A 24365-nucleotide genomic window follows, 5' to 3' on the forward strand; every position below is an offset into this window, starting at 1 on the left:
TTTGAGTCTCTTGCTGGGCCAGGGCCATGTGGGTCACCAGCGATGTTTGTGGTTTTGCAGTTTGAGAACCAATTTTCTGAGTGGCTCCCTGGCCAAGGGCCACATTCCAGCCTGGGGTGGGAGAGTCATTCAGCAGCCCATTTACAGGCTTTGCGAGTTGGAGTAACTCCTGAGAGGAGGAGGTTGTCACCTGTTTGGTCATCACTTCTCAGCAGAGGGGACTCTGAGGGGCCAGCCCTTAGCTCTCCATGTCTGCCTCATACCTAATAGCACTTAAACACGCCTGATGTGACTTAGCTGTTCGTGTGTTTACTTGAGACCCCGCGGGTAGTGATTCTCTCACGCATCCAGCTCCAGCATTTGCACGTAGTGCATGTGAGCAGGTCAAGGCTTTGTGGGCCTGGCTGGTCTTCCTTGTCCTTGGATGCATTGAACCTTGTCCTCCCACCACTAACACGTCTCACCCTCCAGCAACCCCTTGGGAGTCTCTTGATGGGTCAAAATGCAGCCCCTTCTTGCTAGCTGCAGTATTCAACCAGACTCTGTCCCAGTTCTGTCCCCGATCTTGCTATGACTGGGCCCAACGCTTCTCCTGGTTCTGGGCGCCCTCCTCAGATCTAACTGGTGAAGATTCATTTCTCCCTTTTCCCCTCCCTACTTAACTTCTCTGCACCACAGTACAGAAAATAGTACCCATCATGTGAGAATGAAGTATATTACGGTATGTAAAGTGTTTTCAAAATAATAAAAGTAACAAAGACGTAATTAAAATTTCACTTACTTGAGTTCTTGGGCAAGATTTTGGCCCCTTTAAAGAAAGCTCTGCGAAGTCTTTAAGGTCAAATGTCACCTACCCCCACTGTGGTGAGAGTGACTAAGGGGCAGGAAGGGGGTAGGTAGTTTAGCCCTGACCCAGGGGCACTGCCCTGTGTGATACCCAGCAGCTCCTGCTCACCAGGACTCCCCTCTTGGCCCATCTGTGACCCCATCTCATTGGCACACCTGTCCAATTGTACACCCACAATACACTCATATCCACACGTGCCCATAAAACTCTTGCACACGCACACAGGCATGCGCACATGCACACCTGTGACTACATGTGGGAAATCCTCACAGTTAAACACATGCACACGCACACATTTGCATGCAGATGCCTGGAGATGTGCAGGTACCTGCATGCGTTCTACCGCTCCGCTCACAGACAGCCGCCCGGGACAGTGGGCTGGGCAGAATGGACACAGACAGCTGTGCACGCAGCAGTGCCACGGCCCCTGGCCCCTGCTTCCCCGAGGCCCCAGTCCTGGCTGACCTCTCCTCTAAAGAATACTAGAGCTTTCCGTTGCTAAGGGACCTCAGACATCACCTAGTCCAGCCATTTTCTTTCACAAGTGAGACCCCAGAAGGGAGATGATGCGCTGTACGTGATGCAGCGCGGTATTCCCTTTTCTCTCCATTCTGCGCCCCAGGTTTTGTGTATTTGATCCACTCACCCCTGCTCCCCTGCCTGGCCTGGTCCAGCAGTGGGGGTGGGGTGGGGTGGGGACTGTGTTGCTGGAGCGGGAAGTGAAGGTCATAGCTGGAGGGAGGGTGAGAGCAGGGAGGCCAGGAGGCCATCGGGGCCTGAGACTTGGAAGCGAGGGGTCCCTCTGCAGAGATGGGAAGTCCCTCTGGGCTGGGGTTGCACATGGCTTCTGAACGGGGGAGGCAGAGCTGAAGCTGATGCTTGGGCCTCGGGCTTGGACCCTTGGCCGGGCCTGTGTGCTGTCATGGCGCGAAGGGCTGCTTTGAAGAGCTGGACACTCTGGAACTCTCCTGGGGCTCTGTCCTGCTCAGCATTCCATGCAGGGAGTGCAGGGGCCACGTCAGTGACTGCAAACCGTGGACTATTTTTATCTCTTTGTTTTTTCAGATCACTTATTTCTGTTGTCTCAATGTTCTCACTATTTCTGTCACCTCGAGGGATGGGCACGGGGCCCTGCATGTCTGCACCTGGGTCTAGAAGTCTGGAGTTTCACCTTGCTATAAAGAGAGATGGTCAGGGACTCACCTTGGCCCGTAGTGAAGCCAAGGGGCTGTCACCCCCTTCCCACTGCCACTTGTAAGATCCTCATCAGTGTGTGTGTGTGTGTGTGTGTGTGCACGCATGAGGGTGGGGGAGTCACTGCCCAGCATGAAAAAACTGGATTGACCTAGAAGATGTGGTCACTTCCCTCTGAACATGAGATACCTGATCACAGATAGAAGTGCTCCCAGAGGCTGGCCATGGCCCTGATCTCTGGCAGGATTTCTACTTTATATTGTGCAGAAGAATAGCTCTGATAACCCCTGTTGTGGTTTCATGGCGCTCATCTTTTTTATGTACAGGAAGTTCCTTCATCTTCCCATCAACTCCTTCTTCCCTTTTACTCTAGAGATGTGGAAACAGCGAATTGCAGTGAACCGTCCAAGGTCACTCAGCTCAGAACGGAGTCCAGCTCTGGACTGGGCAGTCTGGATCCAGAGTCTGTGCTCACCTCTGAGCAGCATCATTTTCTTGTTATGTGCTGTTTTCTGTCTCTGAGGTGTCCTATCAGCTATGGAAGGTCTCCAAACCCCAAAAGAACTTAATTAAAAAACAAACAACAACAACAAAAAAGTAGCCATATGAAAGACTTTGAAAATTTAAATTATGTTTGTGTACTTTTGCCTTAAAGAATTCTAATAAATTACTCAGGCATGAGTCTTCCCCACCAAAGCAATGAGTGATGTTTCCTTAAGCTTTGAGTGATTGATGGATCTCATTGTCATTCTCCACCAGTTTACAGATGTGCACAGGGATGCTTTCTGGGAGGCAGCTGTGGTTCACCGATGTGAACACATGCAGCAAGATGCACCAGGCTTCAAACCCCAGGAACCACTGGACTCCATGTGGGGCCCCTCCCGAGGGACTGAGTGTCTCTCAGCATCTATTTCTTCATCTGCAGATGTGTCATTCAGGTTGTGTGGCCAAAATTATATCACACAAGGGCCTCACACAACCCTGGTTAAATCTGAGATTTTTGTGACCCCAGCGATGGAGACCCCCGGACTAGGGGTACTGGAGTGGTAGAGTACTGGAGACCTCAGACTAACCCCTTGTCAGTTCCATATGACTTTGGGGACCCATCCAAACCCTGACCCCTGGGGAGGAAAACAGAGGCGCAGACAAGGCCAAGTGTTGGCTACATTGATTTAATGAAACAACAAGTCAAGACAGAGTGCTCAGCAGAGGAGGAAGGGGAGAGGCTGGGAGGCCCTGGCCACTGGCCCTGTGGCAGCCAGGGTAGGGTGTTGGTGCTGGTCTTCTTCCTGCGCAGAGTCCCCTTCCTGTGGGCTATAGGAGCCTTCTTTGCGGGGCAGCCTTTTGCAGCTCCGGCAGCAGAACCAAGCAAGAGGGAATCACACACAGAAACTAGAGATCACCCAGAAGTGGGATGGACCTTTCAAAGTGCCAGAGCGGTGGCAGAGTGCTTGCTCTGCCCAGGAGGGGGTGCTCTTCACTGCGGCCCAGGCAGGGCTGGTCACGCCCGTCTGAACTGGAGAGACATCCACCTGGGCATGAGTCTGGGCATCTAACATTTGCGGCAGGACATCCGGGTGGACCCGCAGGAGGCGCTACTGGCGCTGCTGATGATTGGCCTGGAGCTGGACACGCCCAGGTCCCCGCAGACGACTCCACCCCGGGAGCTGCTGACACCTGCGAACCCCAAAGGTTGAGTCAAAATTCTGGGGGAGGGAGTCATTCTGCAAATGGGACAAATGCCTCCCACACCGCCTGAGCTTTGGTATTAAAAGTCAGGAGAACTGTACTTGGTAACTCTGGGGCTTTCTACACCCAAACTGTGGTCTTTCCTGCTGTTTGACCCTAATCCTCTTGCTGTGAGGCCAGTCTCCACTCTTACATTTAGGTTTCACTGAAACCCCCCCCCCCCCCAGACTCTGCCATCCTTCAGAGGAGGGAGTTTATTAGACCACACAGGCTGTATTACTCACAGACATTCACGGAGCCAACACCTTCACACAGCCTGAGAGGAAGGAAGAAAAAGACTTGATTAGTGACTGGCCACCAGGGGCAGACAAAACTCCCAACATTTTTGGAGTGGAGTCCCCAGGGGTCAACAAGGTAGGAGCAGAGGGACAAGATCAGTGCTCTCAAGCCATATATTTCAACAAAGCAAAAAACCCATTGGTTTTTTCGAGACCCCCGGCCACTGCTCAGTCGTGAGAAAGAGTGGCTTTTGAGCAAGAGACAGGAGGGCAGCTAATGGTCAGACTGGGCTGGGACTCACCTGTGCTCCTCGCCCTCCAGCAGGCGCCTGTAGGTGGCGATCTCGATGTCCAGGCCCAGCTTGGAGTTCATCACCTCCTGGTACTCCTTGAGCAGGCAGGCCATGTCCTGCTTGGCCTTCTGCAGGGCCTCCTCCAGACCGGCCAGCTTGGAGCGGGCGTCGTTGAGGGCGGCCTCGCCCTGCTGCTCAGACTGGCTCACGGCAGCCTCCAGCTTGGCGTTCTGAGAGCCCACAAGAGAACGAGAGGAGTGTGAGCCATGGGTCAGGGTCCATTTGCTGCAAGTGCCTTGTGTCTCCCACCCAGCTGGGATTAGCCAGGAACAGGCCACTCGGCTGCGTCACCTGGGCCTCCCTGAGGGACCAGAGCCGGGGACTCTGCTTGTGCTAATGGTGAGCATGAGGGTGATCTCCAGGTTGGCACACGCACCTACGGCCCCCTGGGTCACCCCAGCCGCCCTGGCCAGGGCACTGAGAGCTTACCTGGGCCTTGGCATTCTCCACCTCGGCCGTCAGCCTCTGGATCATGCGGTTCAGCTCGTTGATCTCCTCCTTGGTGCGGCGCAGGGTCTCGCCGTGGCGGATCACCGTGGCCTTCATCTCCTCGCACTGGGGGGGCAGAGGCAGGGAGGCTCAGGGCACGTTACCCCCGTGAACCCCACAGCTTGCCCACCTGCCCTCCCATCTCCCTAGCTGGAGGCGGGCGCCCTCCAGAGACCCTCCTGCGGGGTTGGGGGGCCCTGGTGCCCACCTTGGTGCGGTACCAGCTCTCGGCCTCGGCCCGGCTGCGGCTGGCGATGTCGTCGTACTGAGCCTTGATCTCGGCGATGACGCAGTCCATGTTCAGGTCCCGGCTGTTGTCCATCTTGACGACCACCGAGGTGTCTGAGATGTGGGAGTTGAGAACGCGGATCTCCTGTGGGGGGGGACGACGGAAGGACCCTGCTTACCCCACAGCTCCAGCGGGTCTCAGCCCCTCCCCTCTCTGCAGCCCCGACCCCCTGGGCAGCCTCATCACCCAGCGCCCCCATCTGTGTCCAGTCCCACTTCCAGGCACGAGCCCGCTCTCCAGGCCGGCTGCCCCTTTCCACCTGGACCGGCCCCCTCACCTCTTCATACAGGCGCCGCAGGAAGTCGATCTCCTGGGTCAGGGCCTCCGCGTTGGCCTCCAGGTCCGACTTGCGCAGGTAGGCGCAGTCCACATCCTGGGGAGGCAGGGGTCCGTGAGCTCAGGGCACAGTGCTCATCACCGGCCCGGCTGCTTTCCTTGCCCCGTCCACGGAGGCCAGGGGACAGGGCCCCCGCGCTCCTGGTCCCACCCACCTCCCTCCATGTTCCCCTCCCTGGGAGACCCTCACGACGGCTCCCCTCTGAGAACAAATCCCATGTGCCTTGCAGAAGGGCCATCACCTTCCACCCCCTCCAACCCCCCGAGACATCTACCCTCCATCCCCCCAGGTTAGCCTGCCCTGCCCCAAGGAGGCTGCCCGGATGGACTCTGCTGCTCGGCCACCTGGACCCTCCCCGTCTCCGCCAGTCCCCGAGACCCCATCTGGCCACTCCTGGTTCCGCCCCATCCTCCCATGCCCTGGCCCCTGGTGCGTCTCCTCCCGCCAGACCCTCACAGCGCCGGGACACTGCCCCGCAGCAGACTCTGAAGCTCCACGGGCCCCGCACAGCCCACAGCCCACAGCACAGCGGGCTTGGGGGCAAGACAGCCACCCCTGCCCCGGGCCGCGCCAGTGAGTCTTCTGACTTTGCTGCCCTCTGCTGGGCAAAGCCTTGCGTGACCTGCCCGCTGGGAACTTCCCATCCTGCTTGGGCATGGGCAGGGCCCCCACACTGAGCCTGAGGCCCTCAGGCTGGTCTCCCCAGGAAGACCCCCTGCTCTGCTCTGAGGCCTCCCTGTGCGAGCCTCTCCACCCGGCGGCGCTCACCTTCTTCAGGGCCACAAACTCGTTCTCGGCGGTTGCTCTCAGAGCAACCTCCTCCTCGTACCTGCGGCAGAAGAGGACCAAGAGGAGGTGACGGTGGGGCCAGGCAGGCCTCCGCACACCCCCTCCGCTCACCCCAGCCAAGGGGCCGCGTCAGGAGCCTTCCCACCCAGCCGCACCCGGAGCCCCCTGGGCCCTTCATGCCTGGACTTGGGTGTGTCTGTCATGCCCTCTCCGCTCTGAGGGGGGGTGGGAAGGGCCAATCTTCTGATGCCTCTAGATGTGCCCCCAGGGCTGCCCAGGAGGCACACGGGCCTCAGCACGTGCCCTGTGTCAGGAGTGACGGGGCTCCCTCAGGGCACAGGGGATGCTACTGAGGACCCGCTCAGGGAGGAGATGGCTCACACTGGAGAGAGGCCTCCGCAGGTGTGCGGCCCTGCCCCTGGCTGGCACCTGGGCCCCAGAGCTCCTGCCACACACGCCAGCCAGGCTGCCTGGCAGCGCCTTCCCACGGCTGCTTTCTCGCCTGATCTACGGGTGTGGGCAAGTCTGTCTCCTGGGCCCACCGCCACGTCCCTCCTGCCACACTCACTTCTTCCGGTAGCCCTCCAGCACCTCCTGCACGTGGTTGAGCTCGGCGGCCAGGCGCCCGCTGTCGGCCTCCACGGACTCGGCCTCCCGCCTCAGGGTCTCGATGTAGCCGTTGAACAGGGGCTCCATGTTGCTCTCGCAGCACTGGCGGTTCTGGTAGAACTGCCATTTGGTCTCCAGCAGCTTGTTCTGCTGCTCCAGGAAGCGCACCTGTCATTTGGGTGAGGACAAGGGGTTAGATGGCTCCTGGGGTCCCTAAGCCAAAATTGGGGGGATGGCGGTGATGCCTTTGAGGTCTGCTCCCAACTTGGAGCTCAGCAGAGATTAGGCAGAGGTGGGCTGTGGGGGCCCAAGCAAGTCCTGCATCTCCTGACCACGGTCCCTGTCTGCACAGCCACCTCAGGGACGGGAGCAGGGGCCCGGGATAGGCTCTCAGCTGAGCTGAGTTCCTGAGCCTCTTGAGTCCAGGTGGCACTATGGGGTCAGGAGGGAGGGGAAGGCTCCCCCTCAACCTCAAGGCAGAGGACGAGTCCTCTTAGGCCAAGCTCCCAGACTCGGATCACAGCAGGGGCTCTGGGACATGATGTTACAGGTCCTGTAGAGGAGAGCTCAGCTCAGCTGGCCTCTCCCCACTTGATCTTGTAGCCAACCCCCCACATCCCCTGCCCGGCCAGGGCCTGGGCAAGCCTGGCTGATCTCAGAGCAGCAGTCATTTTCCCTCCTCGTCTCTCGAAGTGTGCCCTGTGCCCAGAGCTGCCGTGTGCGCCTCTCTCCGCCAGCTCTGCCTGGGAACACTCAGCTGAGTCTTTCTGTGTCTTCAGTGAGGGCCTGATGGGGCTGTGTGTCTGTTGCCTCCCCCATCAGACAGGAACTCCTGGAGGCAGAGGTCTCTGTGCCTCTTACTCTCTCTGGGAGCCTGGCCTGAGTCCTGAGCACAGGTGGAGCTCGGGAAAGGTGTGATGAAGGACACGCACCTTGTCAATGAAGGCAGCAAACTTGCTGTTGAGGCCCTTGATCTGTTCCTTTTCCTGAAATTTCACACCCTGGGCGCTGGGGTCGATCTCCAGGTTGAGGGGGGTGAGCAGGCTCTCGTTGATGGACACGGTGGTGATGCTTGGTGGGCTGGGTCCGCACACCCCGCCGGAGCGGTATCCGAAGCTGCTGCCGCCGGAGCCGGCCCGGAAGCCACCACAGACGCTGCGGCTGCCGAAGCCCCCGGAGATTCCACGGTAGCAGGAGACGCCGCGGTAAGGGGCGGCGGTGATGCAGCAGCGGCCAGCCCGGGGCGCACAGGCCGAGGCACAGCTGAAGGCACGGCCTCCACCGAATCCTGATCCACAGGTCATGGTAGTACTGGTGAGTTGAGTTGCAGAGAACAGGAAGGAAGAGCAGGAGCCTTGAGAAACTCCAATGTGTTCCTCAAGGAGCTGCAGTCCTATTTATGCTCAGACTGAGCAGGGGGTTGGCCATGAAGACGGATTGGGGCAATTTGTGCTTTATGGGCTTGGCGGGTGGCCTGGTCCAATGCCCGGCTAGAATGTGCTTTAATGGTGGAGTGGCCCGCACCCTCCTCTGTGTATGGGATGCCTGACCGAAGGGGGACTCAGCATGTTTCATCTGCAAAGTGCTTTGCCAGCAGAACACGCACTCATTTGCAGATTTTGGGGAGAGAAAGGCCTGGCAGGGGAGGGAGGGAAGAAACAGGAGAATGGAGGAGAAAAGTCAGATGCTGAGTGTGTGTTCACTGTGTGTGTACTTTGGAAGGAGGAGGGGACCTGTTTGTGTGTGTAGAGGTGAGTAGGGGGGATCCAGCAAAGTTTGAAGTATTTCCAATGACATCTGGAAGTTTCCATTCTATTGAATGCCAAGGTGCTTTGACAACACACACTGTATCTTCCTCATCCCCAGGAGTCCAGAGGTTGCTGAAAACCACAGTTTTTTGGCCAGCAGATTATTAAATAGTTACGTTATATGTCTTTTTCAACTTTTGTTAAGAGATTTTTCAAACTAATAGGAAAGTTGGAAGAACAGTATAAGAAACACCTGGAGATGTCCATCCGCGCACCTTGGTTCCAGCTAGCTCTCACACTGTGCCGTGTTTGCTTTAACACTTGCCATTTATGTGGCGGCTACAGGAAGTATGCCTTGCAATCCTTAAATACTTCTATACACATTTCTTAAGAGTAAGGACAGTGCCATTTCCACATGCAAGATAATTAACAATAATTACAAAGAATTATTTACTATCCATTCCCAATTGTCCCTAGATTAAAAAAAAAAGTCTTATGTAATTTAACTTATTCTTTATACCTTGTATTTTTTTTTAAGCTGCAATTAGATCTAGAGCTGGCTTATTCAATATGGTAGTCAATAGCTACAAGCGTGACTGTTAAATATGAATTAGTGAAAATTAACTAAATTTAAGTTAGTTCTTCAGGGGGCACTGGCCACATTTTAGGTCCTCAGTGTCCACACGTGCTGAGTAGGCAGTCTCGATACAGAACATTTCCATTACCATATAAAATTCCATTGGCTAGTGTTGGTCCAGAGGCTTGATTGGATTTAACTTGCTCATATTTGGGGAGAATACTTCATAAATGATGCTGTGTAATGCTTATCGTCTTTCTCCAGTGAGCACGAAATATCAGGTTGTCATAGGTGATGCCAAGTCAGGTCACTTGAGAACTCTGTAGAGAAATGTGCTATTTTGAAAAGAGGGCATTTTATTTTCAAGGGTCACCCACTATGCGGTTATCATGATGCCACATATTATCTGTATTATGTGAGAATCAGTATGTTAATGAGAATCACTAATTAATTAACTAATTAACTAATTAATTAACGAGAACCACTAATTCTCATATCAATTGTATGAAGTATGTACCATTATCTCCATTCTAGACATGAGAAAACTAAAGACACCCAAAGTCTCCAGGCTACTAAGTAGGGGAGCCCAGGGGAGCTGATGCTATCTCACCTTCAAGTTATGAAAACCCCTAGATTTCCTAACCCCTAGAAAACTTCAAGAGGGTAGGGAAAGTTGCTTCAGAGGGGATATCTGTGGGTTTGCACTCGGGAGAGGGGTAAGAGGAAGATGGACAGAGTCAGGGGGTTGGGGGTTTGGGAGAGACCAATGCTGGTGACACAGGGGAATTTGAGGCTGGAGGCCAGAGAGGGCTAGAGGTTAGATCTCTGTGATCCTGGGGCTGAGGATTGAAGAAAGGGCATGGGAAATGTCAGTTTGAGTTATTTCTATACGTCTGCTCAGTTTTCTGCTTGCCCAGGAAGCACTTCTCTCCAGCAGAGCAGGTCCTACAAAGATGAGCTCATAAAATACGGGGGTTTAAGAGAAGTGGCTGGCAGTCCCTCTGTGTCTGCTGTGCCTTAGGGGCGAAGTCAGCAGAGCAGTGTAGGGACAGAGGAAGGGGACAGGCTGGTGGCAGAGAGGGAAGAAGACAGCAGGGATCTTTGTGTCTGTGCAAAACTTTCAGGAGTGAGGCCTTGTGATGGGACAGAGGCAGGGTCACTGACTGTGTCAGCCATCTGGTCATTGCAGAGGAGGGTGCGGCACTGGCTGTCACTTTATGGGTTTGGGGAGCTGGACCAGCATTTCCCATTCCCTTCATACCTTCATCAGCAGTTTTGGGCATTGCCTACAATTGAGCGGTGATGCTCCCAGCAAGCCAGCTGGCAGGGTGTCCCCTGAGGAGAACTGCTGTGAGTCAAGATGCCTCTCACATGCATTTTACCTTTTCTGCCAGTGTAACTCCCTATAAAAATATCATGCATAAACATGAGCTAATTCCTAATGGCTGGCCCTGCTGGGCCATTAAAAGAAGCAATTTAAAACAAGATATAAAAAATTCAGATGTGACACCATTTAATTAAACTTCAGGCATTCTTAATTGCTGCTAATTTTGGAAGACCTGAAAGGACATTCAACCTGTATGGTTTCTTGGACTGAAAAAGCTTGTGGTGGGGGAAAGGGAGAGAGGATGTGTTGGCTGAATCATCACTTTAGGGTCTCTGCTTTGGCGATGTGAGCTTTATGGAGGTTGAAATTGTTTTTATAGTGAAATATGTCACACACACACACAAGAATGCATAGACGGTATGCCTACCGCCATTAGGAAGAAACAACATATGTAAAACTACTTCCTGTGAGCATCACTCTGGCCTAGGGATGGCTCCTCTTCAGGATTTTGCATTTAATCAATTCCTTGCTTTTCTTTACAATTTTATTTTTTATTTTTTTCCCATTTTTAAAAAATTTATTTATATAAGAGCTGGGGTACAGGCCAGAGTTGCGGGAGGGTGAGAGGATTCACCAGAGACGGAGCAGGGAACAGAACAGGCAGATAGACCAAAAGCACTGCTGAGGGGAGCAGCGGATGAGACAGGAGAGGTCTGCCGCACCATGTGGGATTCTCCCTGGCCGGCCGGGAATCGAACCGGCACCACGGAGGCTGAGGACAGCTTCACAGCACAGCGCTCAACCCGCGGCACCACCGGGAAGGCCCCTCTTTACCGTTTTATGTTTTTTAATATACAGTATCCCTAACCTGTATATTGTTTAGTTTTCTAATTTTTGCACTTCCTATTGTGTCTATTCTTGTGAGTCTGGTTTCTTACATTCAGGGCTATTTCCTGTAGCTGTACAGTGTTCATTTTCACTCTGGGTTGTACTCATTGTGTGCATATGCCACAGTTTGTTCACCTGTCTACCATGATGGCCTCATGGCTATGTTTGGAGTTTGGATTCTGAACAGAGTTGCCCCTGAACATTCCTTTTCATATCTTCTAGTGTATTTGTTCAATAGTTTTTCTAGAGTTTGTGGGTATGTTAAAAACAGTATTCAAGTAGTATTGAAAACCATTCTGTGAATATTTTTCCAACCTTAAAAAATAATAACATCCTTGATGTTACTTTACTTCCTAGTAAATTCTATATTGAATACAACATGCACTAACACATCTAAATTTACAATTATAGTCAAAGGCAGGTGTTATTCTAGCTTTACTGACAGGACACTTTACTGAAGTCCATGGATGTTAAGAGACTGCGGAGGTTGTATGGTTAGTGTCAGTGTCTGGTGTGTTTGATCCCAATGGAAGGGATGAGTTTACATCATCCTACCTCCTTTTATCTACCAACCGCTATCGTATCACACAGTAGATGGTGTTTGTATATGACAAATTGACACACACTCTCTCTAACCCCATCCCCAGTTCCCTCTTGAGAGGTCTCAGGATTTAGGACTACAGCATGGAGGAGAGCTTCTGTCTTGTTCATGATTTTAAAAGAAAATCTGCACATGTATCCAGATCACGAACAAAAATGCAAACCTGCAACATGCCACTGGATAAAAACGTTTGCTTCATGGATATATTCCAAGGGCTTGGCACATAGTAGGTGCTTAATAAATATTTGTTGAATGAATGAAATGAGTACCAGCTGCATATTAAGTGCTGAGTCATGAAACCATCAAAGCTTGGTGGTTAATTGTGCAAAGCGTTCTGGTTGAATGGGGTGGGGACCAGATGAAACACACTAGAGAGTGGTCATTTCTGGGATTGGGGGTGGGGTGAGAAGATGGTCTTGGCTGGGCCTAAAGGAGGAATGGAATGAATTGGTGTGTCCTTGGTCAAGTGATGTCCTTGACCTGAGCAGTGAAGGGGTGACAGGGAAAGTCAGCTCATGAGGGTGAGAATCCTGAAGGCCTTGGGGGAGGTAGGATGGGGAAGGAAAGAAAGAAGTAAATAGGAGGCAATTTCTATGGGAAAGATGATTGATCTTAAATAATTACTTTCCAGAGCTACTTGGAAGAAGGACTAGGACTGACGGGGAGACGGGGCGGTGGGAAGAGAAGGAAAGTGGACAACAGTGAAGGAAAAATGGGAAGAAAACTCGGGGGAAAATGGTGGGGGACACTTGGGATAACGTAGAGGAGGATGAGGTGGATGGGGGAAGGGATGGAACGCTGAGGACAAGGTGCAGAAGACCCACCTGGAGAGACAGGTGTCTCCAACTGCAGCTTTATAGCAATGAATCCTCTCAGGGCAGACGCCTGGACTCAGGGAGGTGCAAAGGCTCAATGTGGTTAGTGGGACAGAACTCACTAGGGGCGGAGCTCCTGAGTCAGGCTTACTCCCCACCCCCCCAGGCTCTCCAAGGTAATTTGGCCCTTTGTGTAGAGAGTTCTGACAGGCCATTGGCCAGTGTCCCAGGCTGTCTTACCTGAGGGGGCAGGGCTGTGATTTGGGCCTTTCTCAACTTCCCCTGCCTGGTGAGTAGACTTGAGGTCTGCTAGCTCATCAGTAGCTTGGGAGTTATGTAAACAGCCGTTCCCTTCTCCATCAGTTTCCCTCACTGGAATCTGACCCATGCCTGCTTTCTTTGAATGGAAAGCAGGAGGCGGGAGGCTAGAAAGAGCGTAACCTGTAAGCCTAATGCGAAGGGGTTTGATATTCTCCAGTTGGTCTCCTGACCCCTAGTCATGGAGCAGAATCCCAGAGATGAAACTGATGTTGCTTCTGAGGTCTCAGCCTCCACTGGCAAGGGCCCTGAGGTGGCCCTACTGTTTACTCTCTGAAACACCTCCTTGCACACCTTTCACCAGCACTGGCTTGCCCACCTTCTTCTTAAAGCCTGTCCTCACCCTGCACAGGGAATCATTCTTACCTTTGCCTCAGAATGGGCGCTGGCAGTCAGCATTGCATTTCTGAGCCCCTGATGGTACAGTTGGAACAGTCCTATTCCCGCTTCTGGTCTTTCGTATGAACCTGGGTCAGTCTTCTTGTCAAATCAGGAGCTTCATAATCCTCTTAGGTCACTTCCTAAATGTTCCTCTCCAAAATTAAGACAAAGTTCAGCACATGGCAGGGGCCTATCAACCTCAGAAACCCTGACTCTCCAACCGGAATATGTTGTCTTATATAACCCATCTTCTGTCTTGGGGCATCTGCCTTATAACATCTTCCATAGAAGCAAGATGAACTGAAGAATTTTCTAATGTTAAAACTACTCAATAGGCTCCTTCTTTCCAAGCATTTCTTGAAATAAGATCCACTTGGGCTGAAAAGAGAGTTTCTTTTTTTAAAATACACATTTGTTTATTTTCTTACATTGTGCTCATATTTTTATAGGTATTGTTCCCCTTAGGCATGGCCTTCCTGCCAATAATCCACGCACAAACCACCACCCAGCTACCCTGAGTCTCTCTCCCCTGCTCGGATCAATCCCACTCCTGCAAGATGTAGATTGATGGTTGGCCCACGGGCCTTGTCAGGGGAAAATGAACCTCCGTGTACTTTTCCTGGGTGAAAACCTGGGCTCCTGGTCTGCAGCAGACTACCTGGTGCAACTGTGAGGCAGGTAGCAAGACAGAGTCGTTCAGGAACGTCTTGGGGGCATGTATGTGAGGTGGTTCTCCAGACTCCTCGATCTTGGAGCTTCCTGTCGTAGAGGAAACTGTCCTGTTTTGTCCAGGCCAGTGTGGTATCTGGGGTCCATGCCTCCTCATCCACACTGGTTGTACCCTCCATCCCGGTGACTCTCCTATGATGTTGCTTTTGAGTCTTATAATTCTGGTGTTGAGAACTCTGCTCAATGCTGGAGAAGTTCCCTGGTAGGGACAGGCTCCAGTGGTTGGTTGGCTCAGCTTCTCTCTTCTCCCTCCCAGGGTTTCCAGTCCTGCCCTGGGCCCCCAGTCTCATCTCTGGCGTTTTCCTCCAGTTGGAAAAGGAGGAAACCTTACTCACGTTGCTTGCGTCTCTGGACCAGAGATTTGATTCCTCAGCCCCCGGAGATATTGTAGGTGGAGCTCATGTGACAAGTCACCACATCAGTTCATCTTATGGTCCTGTCTCGTGTGGATCTGACAGAGCTCTGTTAGGTCTGCCCCAGGCAATGGCTATGTCTAGGGTTCTGATTTGTCTAAAAGAAGACTTTCTGATCTCTCTATCTGAAGGTCCTTTGATTTACCTTGTCTCCACAAACATGATGGCCACTCCAGTATAAAGAGTATTTCTGTTTTATATAAGCTTCCTTAGATGGGAGACATAATGCAAATTCCTTTAGGAAACCATGATCACCTACCACCCTTCTAGGAAGTTCTTTATCAACTCCAATTTCCATTGGTCCAATGGCAGTGAACACCAGCCTTCTCTTGCTCTCTTTGGAGTTCCATTATACTTGGATGGCTTTTCAATAGCATAGCCCTTATTCTCAACCCAGTGGGATTCCCTGATCAATCAGGGGGTTTGGGATCAGGCAAAAAGCAAGATGAGTGAGCCTGTCACTGATTTATTACCAAAGATTTCTGATGGTCTATTAAGGCCAAATAAATACAAATTTATTGAAATCATCACATATAGAAGACTTTTTGGATTTCCCAAGTTTCACTTTATGTCCAGCAGCATGACTGGCCAAGGACTGGTGATATTTTCTCTTTGCTTAAGGGGAGAGACTCTCACTGCAGTTGGGGCAACTGGACCAGAGTGGAGACTGAAGGAAAACCATATGTTTTGGGGTTCTTTTCTAGGATAAAGGGAGTAACCATGACTGAAAGTGCCAGGTCCTTCCATGAGCTGACTCCTATGACAGACTAATAAATAACATTGATTGAACACTTGCTGTGTATTAGGTGTTATGTGAAGCATTTGGCCATATATTATTTCATTTCACCTTTCTATTAACCCTTTCAAATACATGCTATTAATGGGAATTTTACATAGGTGGCTGAGGAATATGGGTAGGTGTATTTCTCATATCTTCTGCTAGATCATCAGCAGCAGCATAAACAACAACTATATATATTCTTATATTCTTATATATATTCTGTCACTCTAACTACGACAGCGCTAGCAATAACTACTGCTACTGATTACATACTTAGAGCATGTTTGGTGCTGTTCTAAGTGGTTTACATGGATTAACTCTTTTGATCTTTACAACAACTTTATTAGGTGGGTACTATTATTATTTTACAAATCACGGAATGAGATACAGAGAGGTTAAGTAGGCACCTGAAGTCACATAGCTAGAAAGTGGCAGAACTGGACTTTGAAACTGGGTAGCTTGGAATCTGGGCCTGTGTTCCTAACGGATGTGCCATGTTTTAAAAGTCTTAGTAGCAATCATATTAAGCAATGATTTTGCATAGTGACTAAATACACACATACATATATACCATATACAATTGAAACAAAAATGCCATGAAACTTTATTCTTTCTGTGGTCCACTCTCACATTTCCTAGTCTGTTCTATTCCACTTGACATTATTCTATTTTAGTAAAATAAGTTCTGTTTTTTTTTTTCCCCCACTGGGTCCCAATGTGAACTCTGAAAATAATGCTTCTCCTGGCTCTCTTGCTTCTTAACGAGGCAATAAGATAAGCCATCGTTACTATGCTCTGGAGTTTCCTGTACTTGTGGACAGTTCTGCAAATCTCCAAGAAGTACAGGGAGGGAAAATTCCCAGATGAGTGACGTGCCTGCCCTCAGATCATACAGAACTAGTCAGAGCCGAGTCTTTAAGGTTCAAGGCCCACATATTGGTGCACACCAATATGAATCTGTCCTAACACCTGCTGAAGTTACTGACAAACTGCTATAAAGGGGAGAGGGCTGCAGGGTGGGTATAGCAAGGAAAGCAGCAGAGAATCGGGGGTGATGGCAGGGGTTAGATGCTCTCATCATAGGGTCTATCGAGATAGATTCCATTATTAGCCAAATGCTGTATTTGTACAAAATCGTGATAGTGGCGTTCATCCCAGCCTTTTAGGCCCTGGAAACAACTTGGAACCTTGAAATGAAATCCAGACATGGTATCCTTGGCTGGGGTCATGTTGGAAATGGTCAGGCATTCTTGAGGCCAGCAAGCCTTCATAGTAATCTCTGAGGGGTGGAATTCCTGCTCACGATGTTGGCTGGCCAATACGGTCTAATACGTTTACCTAGGGACTGATCTGTGTGCAAGTGGGAACAGTGAGTGCGAACACAGCAATGTTTTTGTGTGTGATTATGGTGGGAAGGTCAGCATGTGTGTGTGTGAGGGGGGAGAGAGAGAAAGAGAGAGAGAGAGAGAGAGAGAGAGAGAGAGAGAGAGAGAGAGAGAGAGAATGTCAGTAAGTCAGTAAGTGTGGGGTAAGGGATTGTGAGCAGGTGTGGGCTGTGTGGGTGATTAAGTGAGAGATTATGCAACTGTGGGGCTTTGGAAATACAGGAAAACACCAGCAGTGAGGGGGGGGGGGGACCACACACACCTGGAGTTCCAATCCTGTTGGTCTCACATTCCCCCGGTGTTCCCTCGAGGACCATGGCTGGCGAGGACCATGGACAGCGGTGTTGCCTGCACTAAGGGGCGGTACAGCAGGGACTGCAGCTTGCCTTTCCCCTTCTGTCCCAACGTGAGTCATTGCTCCTCTCTCCTCCAACCCCTGAGTTTGACGAATTGAGAATGGGGAGGTTGGGGTGAGTGTGGAGAGGTGAGCTGGCCCTTTGAAGACAAAAATTGTGCAGTTTAGGGAAAAAGGCCATAAGCATGTGGTCATATATGGCTCCCAATTAAGCACATTAAGGGAGGAGTGACAGCAGCAGAAGAACCCAAGCCCATAAAGATGCTTAATTGCTCTAAATTCTGTGGACGCATCAGGCTTCCCTGATATAAAAGGCCCTACTGTGTGCAAGACATTAAGCACATTGTCTGCTGTGCCCTTCACTAGCACATCTCCCTCCTCAGAGTCTTCTGTGTCCCAAGAGCATCATGACTTGTGGATCTAGCTCTGTCCGTTCCTTCAGCTGCGCCTCGGCCTGTGCGCCCCGGCCTGGCCGCTGCTGCATCACCGCTGCCCCTTACCGCGGCGTCTCCTGCTACCGTGGAATCTCCGGGGGCTTCGGCAGCCGCAGCGTCTGTGGTGGCTTCCGGGCCGGCTCCGGCGGCAGCAGCTTCGGATACCGCTCCGGCGGGGTGTGCGGACCCAGCCCACCAAGCATCACCACCGTGTCCATCAACGAGAGCCTGCTCACCCCCCTCAACCTGGAGATCGACCCCAGCGCCCAGGGTGTGAAATTTCAGGAAAAGGAACAGATCAAGGGCCTCAACAGCAAGTTTGCTGCCTTCATTGACAAGGTGCGTGTCCTTCATCACACCTTTCCCGAGCTCCACCTGTGCTCAGGACTCAGGCCAGGCTCCCAGAGAGAGTAAGAGGCACAGAGACCTCTGCCTCCAGGAGTTCCTGTCTGATGGGGGAGGCAACAGACACACAGCCCCATCAGGCCCTCACTGAAGACACAGAAAGACTCAGCTGAGTGTTCCCAGGCAGAGCTGGCGGAGAGAGGCGCACACGGCAGCTCTGGGCACAGGGCACACTTCGAGAGACGAGGAGGGAAAATGACTGCTGCTCTGAGATCAGCCAGGCATGCCCAGGCCCTGGCCGGGCAGGGGATGTGGGGGGTTGGCTACAAGATCAAGTGGGGAGAGGCCAGCTGAGCTGAGCTCTCCTCTACATGACCTGCAACATCATGTCCCAGAGCCCCTGCTGTGATCCGAGTCTGGGAGCTTGGCCTAAGAGGACTCGTCCTCTGCCTTGAGGTTGAGGGGGAGCCTTCCCCTCCCTCCTGACCCCATAGTGCCACCTGGACTCAAGAGGCTCAGAAACTCAGCTCAGCTGAGAGCCTATCCCGGGCCCCTGCTCCCGTCCCTGAGGTGGCTGTGCAGACAGGGACCGTGGTCAGGAGATGCAGGACTTGCTTGGGCCCCCACAGCCCACCTCTGCCTAATCTCTGCTGAGCTCCAAGTTGGGAGCAGACCTCAAAGGCATCACCGCCATCCCCCCAATTTTGGCTTAGGGACCCCAGGAGCCATCTAACCCCTTGTCCTCACCCAAATGACAGGTGCGCTTCCTGGAGCAGCAGAACAAGCTGCTGGAGACCAAATGGCAGTTCTACCAGAACCGCCAGTGCTGCGAGAGCAACATGGAGCCCCTGTTCAACGGCTACATCGAGACCCTGAGGCGGGAGGCCGAGTCCGTGGAGGCCGACAGTGGGCGCCTGGCCGCCGAGCTCAACCACGTGCAGGAGGTGCTGGAGGGCTACCGGAAGAAGTGAGTGTGGCAGGAGGGACGTGGTGGTGGGCCCAGGAGACAGACTTGCCCACACCCGTGGATCAGGCGAGAAAGTAGCTGTGGGAGGGCGCTGCCAGGCAGCCTGGCTGGCGTGTGTGGCAGGAGCTCTGGGGCCCAGGTGCCAGCTAGGAACAAGGCTGCACACACGCGGAGGCCTCTCTCCCGCGGAGGCCATCTCCAACCTAAGCAGGTCCTCAGTAGCTTCCCCTGTGCTCTCAGGGGTCCCCCCTTTCCCCCCGAACTCTGGCTGCCACCGTCACACCTGGAGTCCAGTCACGTCTCTGGGGTCTCAGGGGTGACAGGTTCTGAGCTCTGTGTCCCACTGCTTAGGGGCTGAGCACGGTGGCCTCTGTCTCCTGGCCCCACACCCCTGAGCTGGGAGGACACCCAGGGTAGGGGAGGCGGGGGCTGGGGTGTCCTGAGGGAGCCCCGTCACTCCTGACACAGGGCAGGTGCTGAGGCCCGAGTGCCTCCTGGGCAGCCCTGGGGGCACATCTAGAGGCATCGGAAGATTGGCCCTTCCCACCCACCCTCAGAGCGGAGAGGGCATGACAGACACACCCAAGTCCAGGCATGAAGGGCCCAGGGGGCTCCGGGTGCGGCTGGGTGGGAAGGCTCCTGACGCGGCCCCTTGGCTGGGGTGAGCGGAGGGGGTGTGCGGAGGCCTGCCTGGCCCCACCGTCACCTCCTCTTGGTCCTCTTCTGCCGCAGGTACGAGGAGGAGGTTGCTCTGAGAGCAACCGCCGAGAACGAGTTTGTGGCCCTGAAGAAGGTGAGCGCCGCCGGGTGGAGAGGCTCGCACAGGGAGGCCTCAGAGCAGAGCAGGGGGTCTTCCTGGGGAGACCAGCCTGAGGGCCTCAGGCTCAGTGTGGGGGCCCTGCCCATGCCCAAGCAGGATGGGAAGTTCCCAGCGGGCAGGTCACGCAAGGCTTTGCCCAGCAGAGGGCAGCAAAGTCAGAAGACTCACTGGCGCGGCCCGGGGCAGGGGTGGCTGTCTTGCCCCCAAGCCCGCTGTGCTGTGGGCTGTGGCTGTGCGGGGCCTGTGGAGCTTCAGAGTCCGCTGCGGGGCAGTGTCCCAGCGCTGTGAGGGTCTGGCGGGAGGAGACGCACCAGGGGCCAGGGCATGGGAGGATGGGGCGGAACCAGGAGTGGCCAGATGGGGTCTCGGGGACTGGCGGAGACGGGGAGGGTCCAGGTGGCCGAGCAGCAGAGTCCATCCGGGCAGCCTCCTTGGGACAGGGCAGGCTAACCTGGGGGGATGGAGGGTAGATGTCTCGGGGGGTTGGAGGGGGTGGAAGGTGATGGCCCTTCTGCAAGGCACATGGGATTTGTTCTCAGAGGGGAGCCGTCGTGAGGGTCTCCCAGGGAGGGGAACATGGAGGGAGGTGGGTGGGACCAGGAGCGCGGGGGCCCTGTCCCCTGGCCTCCGTGGACGGGGCAAGGAAAGCAGCCGGGCCGGTGATGAGCACTGTGCCCTGAGCTCACGGACCCCTGCCTCCCCAGGATGTGGACTGCGCCTACCTGCGCAAGTCGGACCTGGAGGCCAACGCGGAGGCCCTGACCCAGGAGATCGACTTCCTGCGGCGCCTGTATGAAGAGGTGAGGGGGCCGGTCCAGGTGGAAAGGGGCAGCCGGCCTGGAGAGCGGGCTCGTGCCTGGAAGTGGGACTGGACACAGATGGGGGCGCTGGGTGATGAGGCTGCCCAGGGGGTCGGGGCTGCAGAGAGGGGAGGGGCTGAGACCCGCTGGAGCTGTGGGGTAAGCAGGGTCCTTCCGTCATCCCCCCCACAGGAGATCCGCGTTCTCAACTCCCACATCTCAGACACCTCGGTGGTCGTCAAGATGGACAACAGCCGGGACCTGAACATGGACTGCGTCATCGCCGAGATCAAGGCTCAGTACGACGACATCGCCAGCCGCAGCCGGGCCGAGGCCGAGAGCTGGTACCGCACCAAGGTGGGCACCAGGGCCCCCGAACCCCGCAGGAGGGTCTCTGGAGGGCGCTCCCCTCCAGCTAGGGAGATGGGAGGGCAGGTGGGCAAGCTGGTGGGTTCACGGGGGTAACGTGCCCTGAGCCTCCCTGCCTCTGCCCCCCCAGTGCGAGGAGATGAAGGCCACGGTGATCCGCCACGGCGAGACCCTGCGCCGCACCAAGGAGGAGATCAACGAGCTGAACCGCATGATCCAGAGGCTGACGGCCGAGGTGGAGAATGCCAAGGCCCAGGTAAGCTCTCCTTGCCCTGGCCAGAGCGGCTGGGGCTACCCAGGCGGCCGTGGGTGCGTGTGCCAACCTGGAGCTCACCCTCGTGCTTGGCCATTAGCCTGAGCAGAGTCCCCGGCTCTGGTCCCTCGGGGAGGCCCAGGTGACGCAGCTGAGTGGCCTGTTCCTGGCTATTCCCAGCTGGGAGGGAAACACGAGGCACTTGCAGCAAATGGACCCTGACCCATGGCTCACACCCCTCTCTTTCTCTTGTGGGCTCTCAGAACGCCAAGCTGGAGGCCGCCGTGAGCCAGTCTGAGCAGCAGGGCGAGGCCGCCCTCACTGACGCCCGCTCCAAGCTGGCCGGTCTGGAGGAGGCCCTGCAGAAGGCCAAGCAGGACATGGCCTGCCTGCTCAAGGAGTACCAGGAGGTGATGAACTCCAAGCTGGGCCTGGACATCGAGATCGCCACCTACAGGCGCCTGCTGGAGGGCGAGGAGCAGAGGTGGGTACCATAGCCAGTTTTTTCCCAGCCTGCCTGGGTTCTCAGCCCGCCTTGTCCCTCACACTCCAGCCTCCTCTGGACTCCCCTTCCAAACCTCCCAATTCTGGAATTGGACAGGTAATTTGAGTAAGTGACTTGGGTGTCTGTCTAGCCCCACCGGGGTCTGTCATGTCTACGCAGGCATAAGGCAGGCCAAGGCTTTGCAAATGTGTTGCTTGCAGTCAGGACAGGCACAGCAGCAGGTTCCTGAGAACTCCAGGCTTGGCTGTCCCCCCCGCCCCTCCATGGTGCTTCTTCTGTCTCCACCTTCTTTCCATCTTGTCCCCCCTCCCCTCCCCTCTAATCACCCCTCCTTCCCTCTCCCCTCCCCTGCAACCCCCTCCCTGTACTCTCTGCTCTCCTCAGCATTTTGGCTGTCCTTCCAAGCATGGCATTGACCCAGGCCTGGAACCGCAGATTTGTCCTATTTTGACAGCTTCAGAAAGCTTTTCAAACCTATACTTACCCAGCCTAATTACAGAGAGTGCGCTCAGTGGCTTTCCATCGCAGCGGGCTGGGCTCGTTTAGACAGACAGCAGGCACTTATGCCTTGTGCCAAGCCCCATCTGAGCATTTTTGCTTTTGCTTATTTTTGAGACCGGGTGGTCATTCAGCCTTCCAATGCCTGGAGGGCCCCTGAACAAAGCCCGTGAGCACAGCACACGTGGAGCGCTGCCCTTGGGTCTTGCCCAAGGTGGTCCTACCCGAGGCTTCCTCCTGTGCATAGCGGCCCCACTGGCCCTGGGCAGAGTGGAGTGGAGGGTGAGGCTACAGAGAGAAAATCCAGGGGGACTCCTGTGTGTGGAGAGATGGGGGTGCTGGCTGGGTATCTGGAATCAAAGTGATCATATGGTGAGACTTGCTACAGACTCAAGAGATGTCCTGGAGAGCTCAGAGTCACTGGAGCCAAGGCCGAGAAGCTCATTAGTGAAGAATTCAGGGGGTGGAGGTTTGGAAGACAGAGGCTGGGAGTTGGAGAAGCTTGTAGAGAGAGCCCTGGAAATTGAGTGGCCCACCCCTTGGCCACAGGGTATTCTTGGAGTCAGCTCAGCTCTGAGATGCGTTCCCCAGAAAACTGGGTGTGGCATGACTAGATGGTGGGCTGCCGACCCTCCTCCTATCTGAGCTGATTTTGACCACCTGTTGTCACTGCCCACCAGATGCCCTCAGTGTGTTCCCCTTGAGGAAACAGCGTTGCCGCAGGGGAAACACAGGCAGGGTGGAGTTAGGTGCCGCTATCACAGGTTATTTCCTCTCTCTGGGCCTCAGTTTCCCCATCTGTCAGATGAGGGAACTGGTGTAGCAGGTCTGAGCCTGCTCTAAAATTCCATGCATTCATATGTTTTTGACTCAGGTGCAATAAGCCTTCACATAATGTCATTGCTCGGCTCTTGGAGCCTGACTTAAGGCGAACCCATGTGCAGGAAGCTGGGTCCTCGAATACCCTTGGTTCTGTCAGTGTAGGCAGAATTTTTTTTTTCTCACCAGCTTTATCATAAAACAGCCTGGAATGAATCAGCGGTATTTGAGGATCTGCTGTTACTATTTTAGGGCCTGTTGACTGCAATGGGAAGAATAGACGCAAACTTGTGTCTCCTGAAGCCAGGGACACAAATCAGACCAGGTTTAGGGAGGAAGCTGCAGGTCTGTCAGAACCAGTGTAGACACAGTAGCGGCCGAGACTGCTGATGTGCTCACGCTGCGCTGGTGCCTCGTACTTACCCCGGCCCCTGCCCTTCATCCTTACGAAGGGCCTAGGACGAGATGTTCACATGAGGGTCTAGGCGGAGGAAGGGCAAATCTGAGGTTGCTGCCCGGTTTAAGCAAGGTGTGGACAGCCAGGGCACCAGGCAGTCTGTTTCCAGAACCCAAGGTGACCTGGGCTGCCCTGGCTTCTGGCTTAGCCCTCCCCCTTGGCAAGCGCCCAGAAGGAGGGCCAGGGACCTTACCTTCCACGCAGCCGGGTGGGCCCGGTGACCTCTCCCGGGTACTGACCTGTCCCCTTTCCTCTCCCTACAGGCTGTGTGAGGGTGTTGGCTCCGTCAATGTCTGTAAGTAGCTCTTCCCTCCCCCTTTCCAGCTGGTATGGTCCCGGTGCCTTCGGGGAGGGCATATTTTCGCTTACCCCAAAGTCTCCGGGCTGCGTTTGTACCTGACGCGTGTCTCTGCCTGTCCTCCCACCAGGCGTCAGCAGCTCCCGAGGTGGCGTCGTGTGTGGAGATCTCTCCGCTTCAGGTGCTGCCCCTGCTGTCACTGCCGGAGTGTGCGGACCCTCCGGAGGGGCTGGCGCCTTCAGCGGGGCCTCTAAGAGGTGCTAGGAGGCTGCAGCGTCTGCCAGCGTGCACCCCGCCACCGCCCAGCCACGGAGCCAGGACGGAGTGCCCCTCCCCGCACCCCCCTTGCACACTCCAGCCTCCGTGAACCAGTCCCGGATGTGTAATGCACGTCCTCCCTCCCGCTCCCTGTGCGCATTGCCCAGGCACCCCGAGGCCCGGGCAGGGTGGGGTGGCAACTTGGCCTCCTTCTGTAGTCTTTCCTCATAGTCTGCTTGTTGTCCTGCATGTTCATCCTTTCTTCCAGCTTCTGTTTTTTTGCTGGATTCATTGGTCTTGCCTGATCCCTTCACAGAAATTTGGAGGAACAGGCAGGCCCCAGAATCTCC

The 24365-nt window shown here is 54.4% G+C and overlaps 2 protein-coding genes across 2 annotated transcripts in view; one reads left to right on the forward strand and one right to left on the reverse strand.

Moving 5' to 3' along the window:
* The window catches only part of LOC311185668 (keratin, type II cuticular Hb1-like), a gene marked incomplete at its 5' end in the record, with an annotated part of 29264 nt that extends 21086 nt beyond the window's left edge, over positions 1 to 8178 (reverse strand). Inside the window, one exon of the mRNA XM_084256373.1 lies at positions 8148 to 8178. Coding sequence (XP_084112499.1) covers positions 8148 to 8178 — 31 coding nt within the window. The remainder of the gene's footprint in view (positions 1 to 8147) is intronic.
* A 9421-nt stretch (positions 8179 to 17599) lies between these two features.
* LOC311185509 (keratin, type II cuticular Hb6) lies at positions 17600 to 24021 on the forward strand (the record flags this gene model as incomplete). Its single annotated transcript, XM_084256134.1, has 9 exons — positions 17600 to 17965; positions 18730 to 18938; positions 19671 to 19731; positions 20463 to 20558; positions 20751 to 20915; positions 21058 to 21183; positions 21444 to 21664; positions 23723 to 23754; positions 23888 to 24021. 9 exons carry the CDS (start codon positions 17600 to 17602, stop codon positions 24019 to 24021), a joined length of 1410 nt encoding a protein of 469 aa, XP_084112260.1.
* Positions 24022 to 24365: the final 344 nt, after the last annotated feature.

The sequence above is a fragment of the Talpa europaea genome (assembly GCF_964194135.1).
Source record: "Talpa europaea genome assembly, chromosome: 15".
Taxonomy (NCBI): Eukaryota; Metazoa; Chordata; class Mammalia; order Eulipotyphla; family Talpidae; genus Talpa; species Talpa europaea.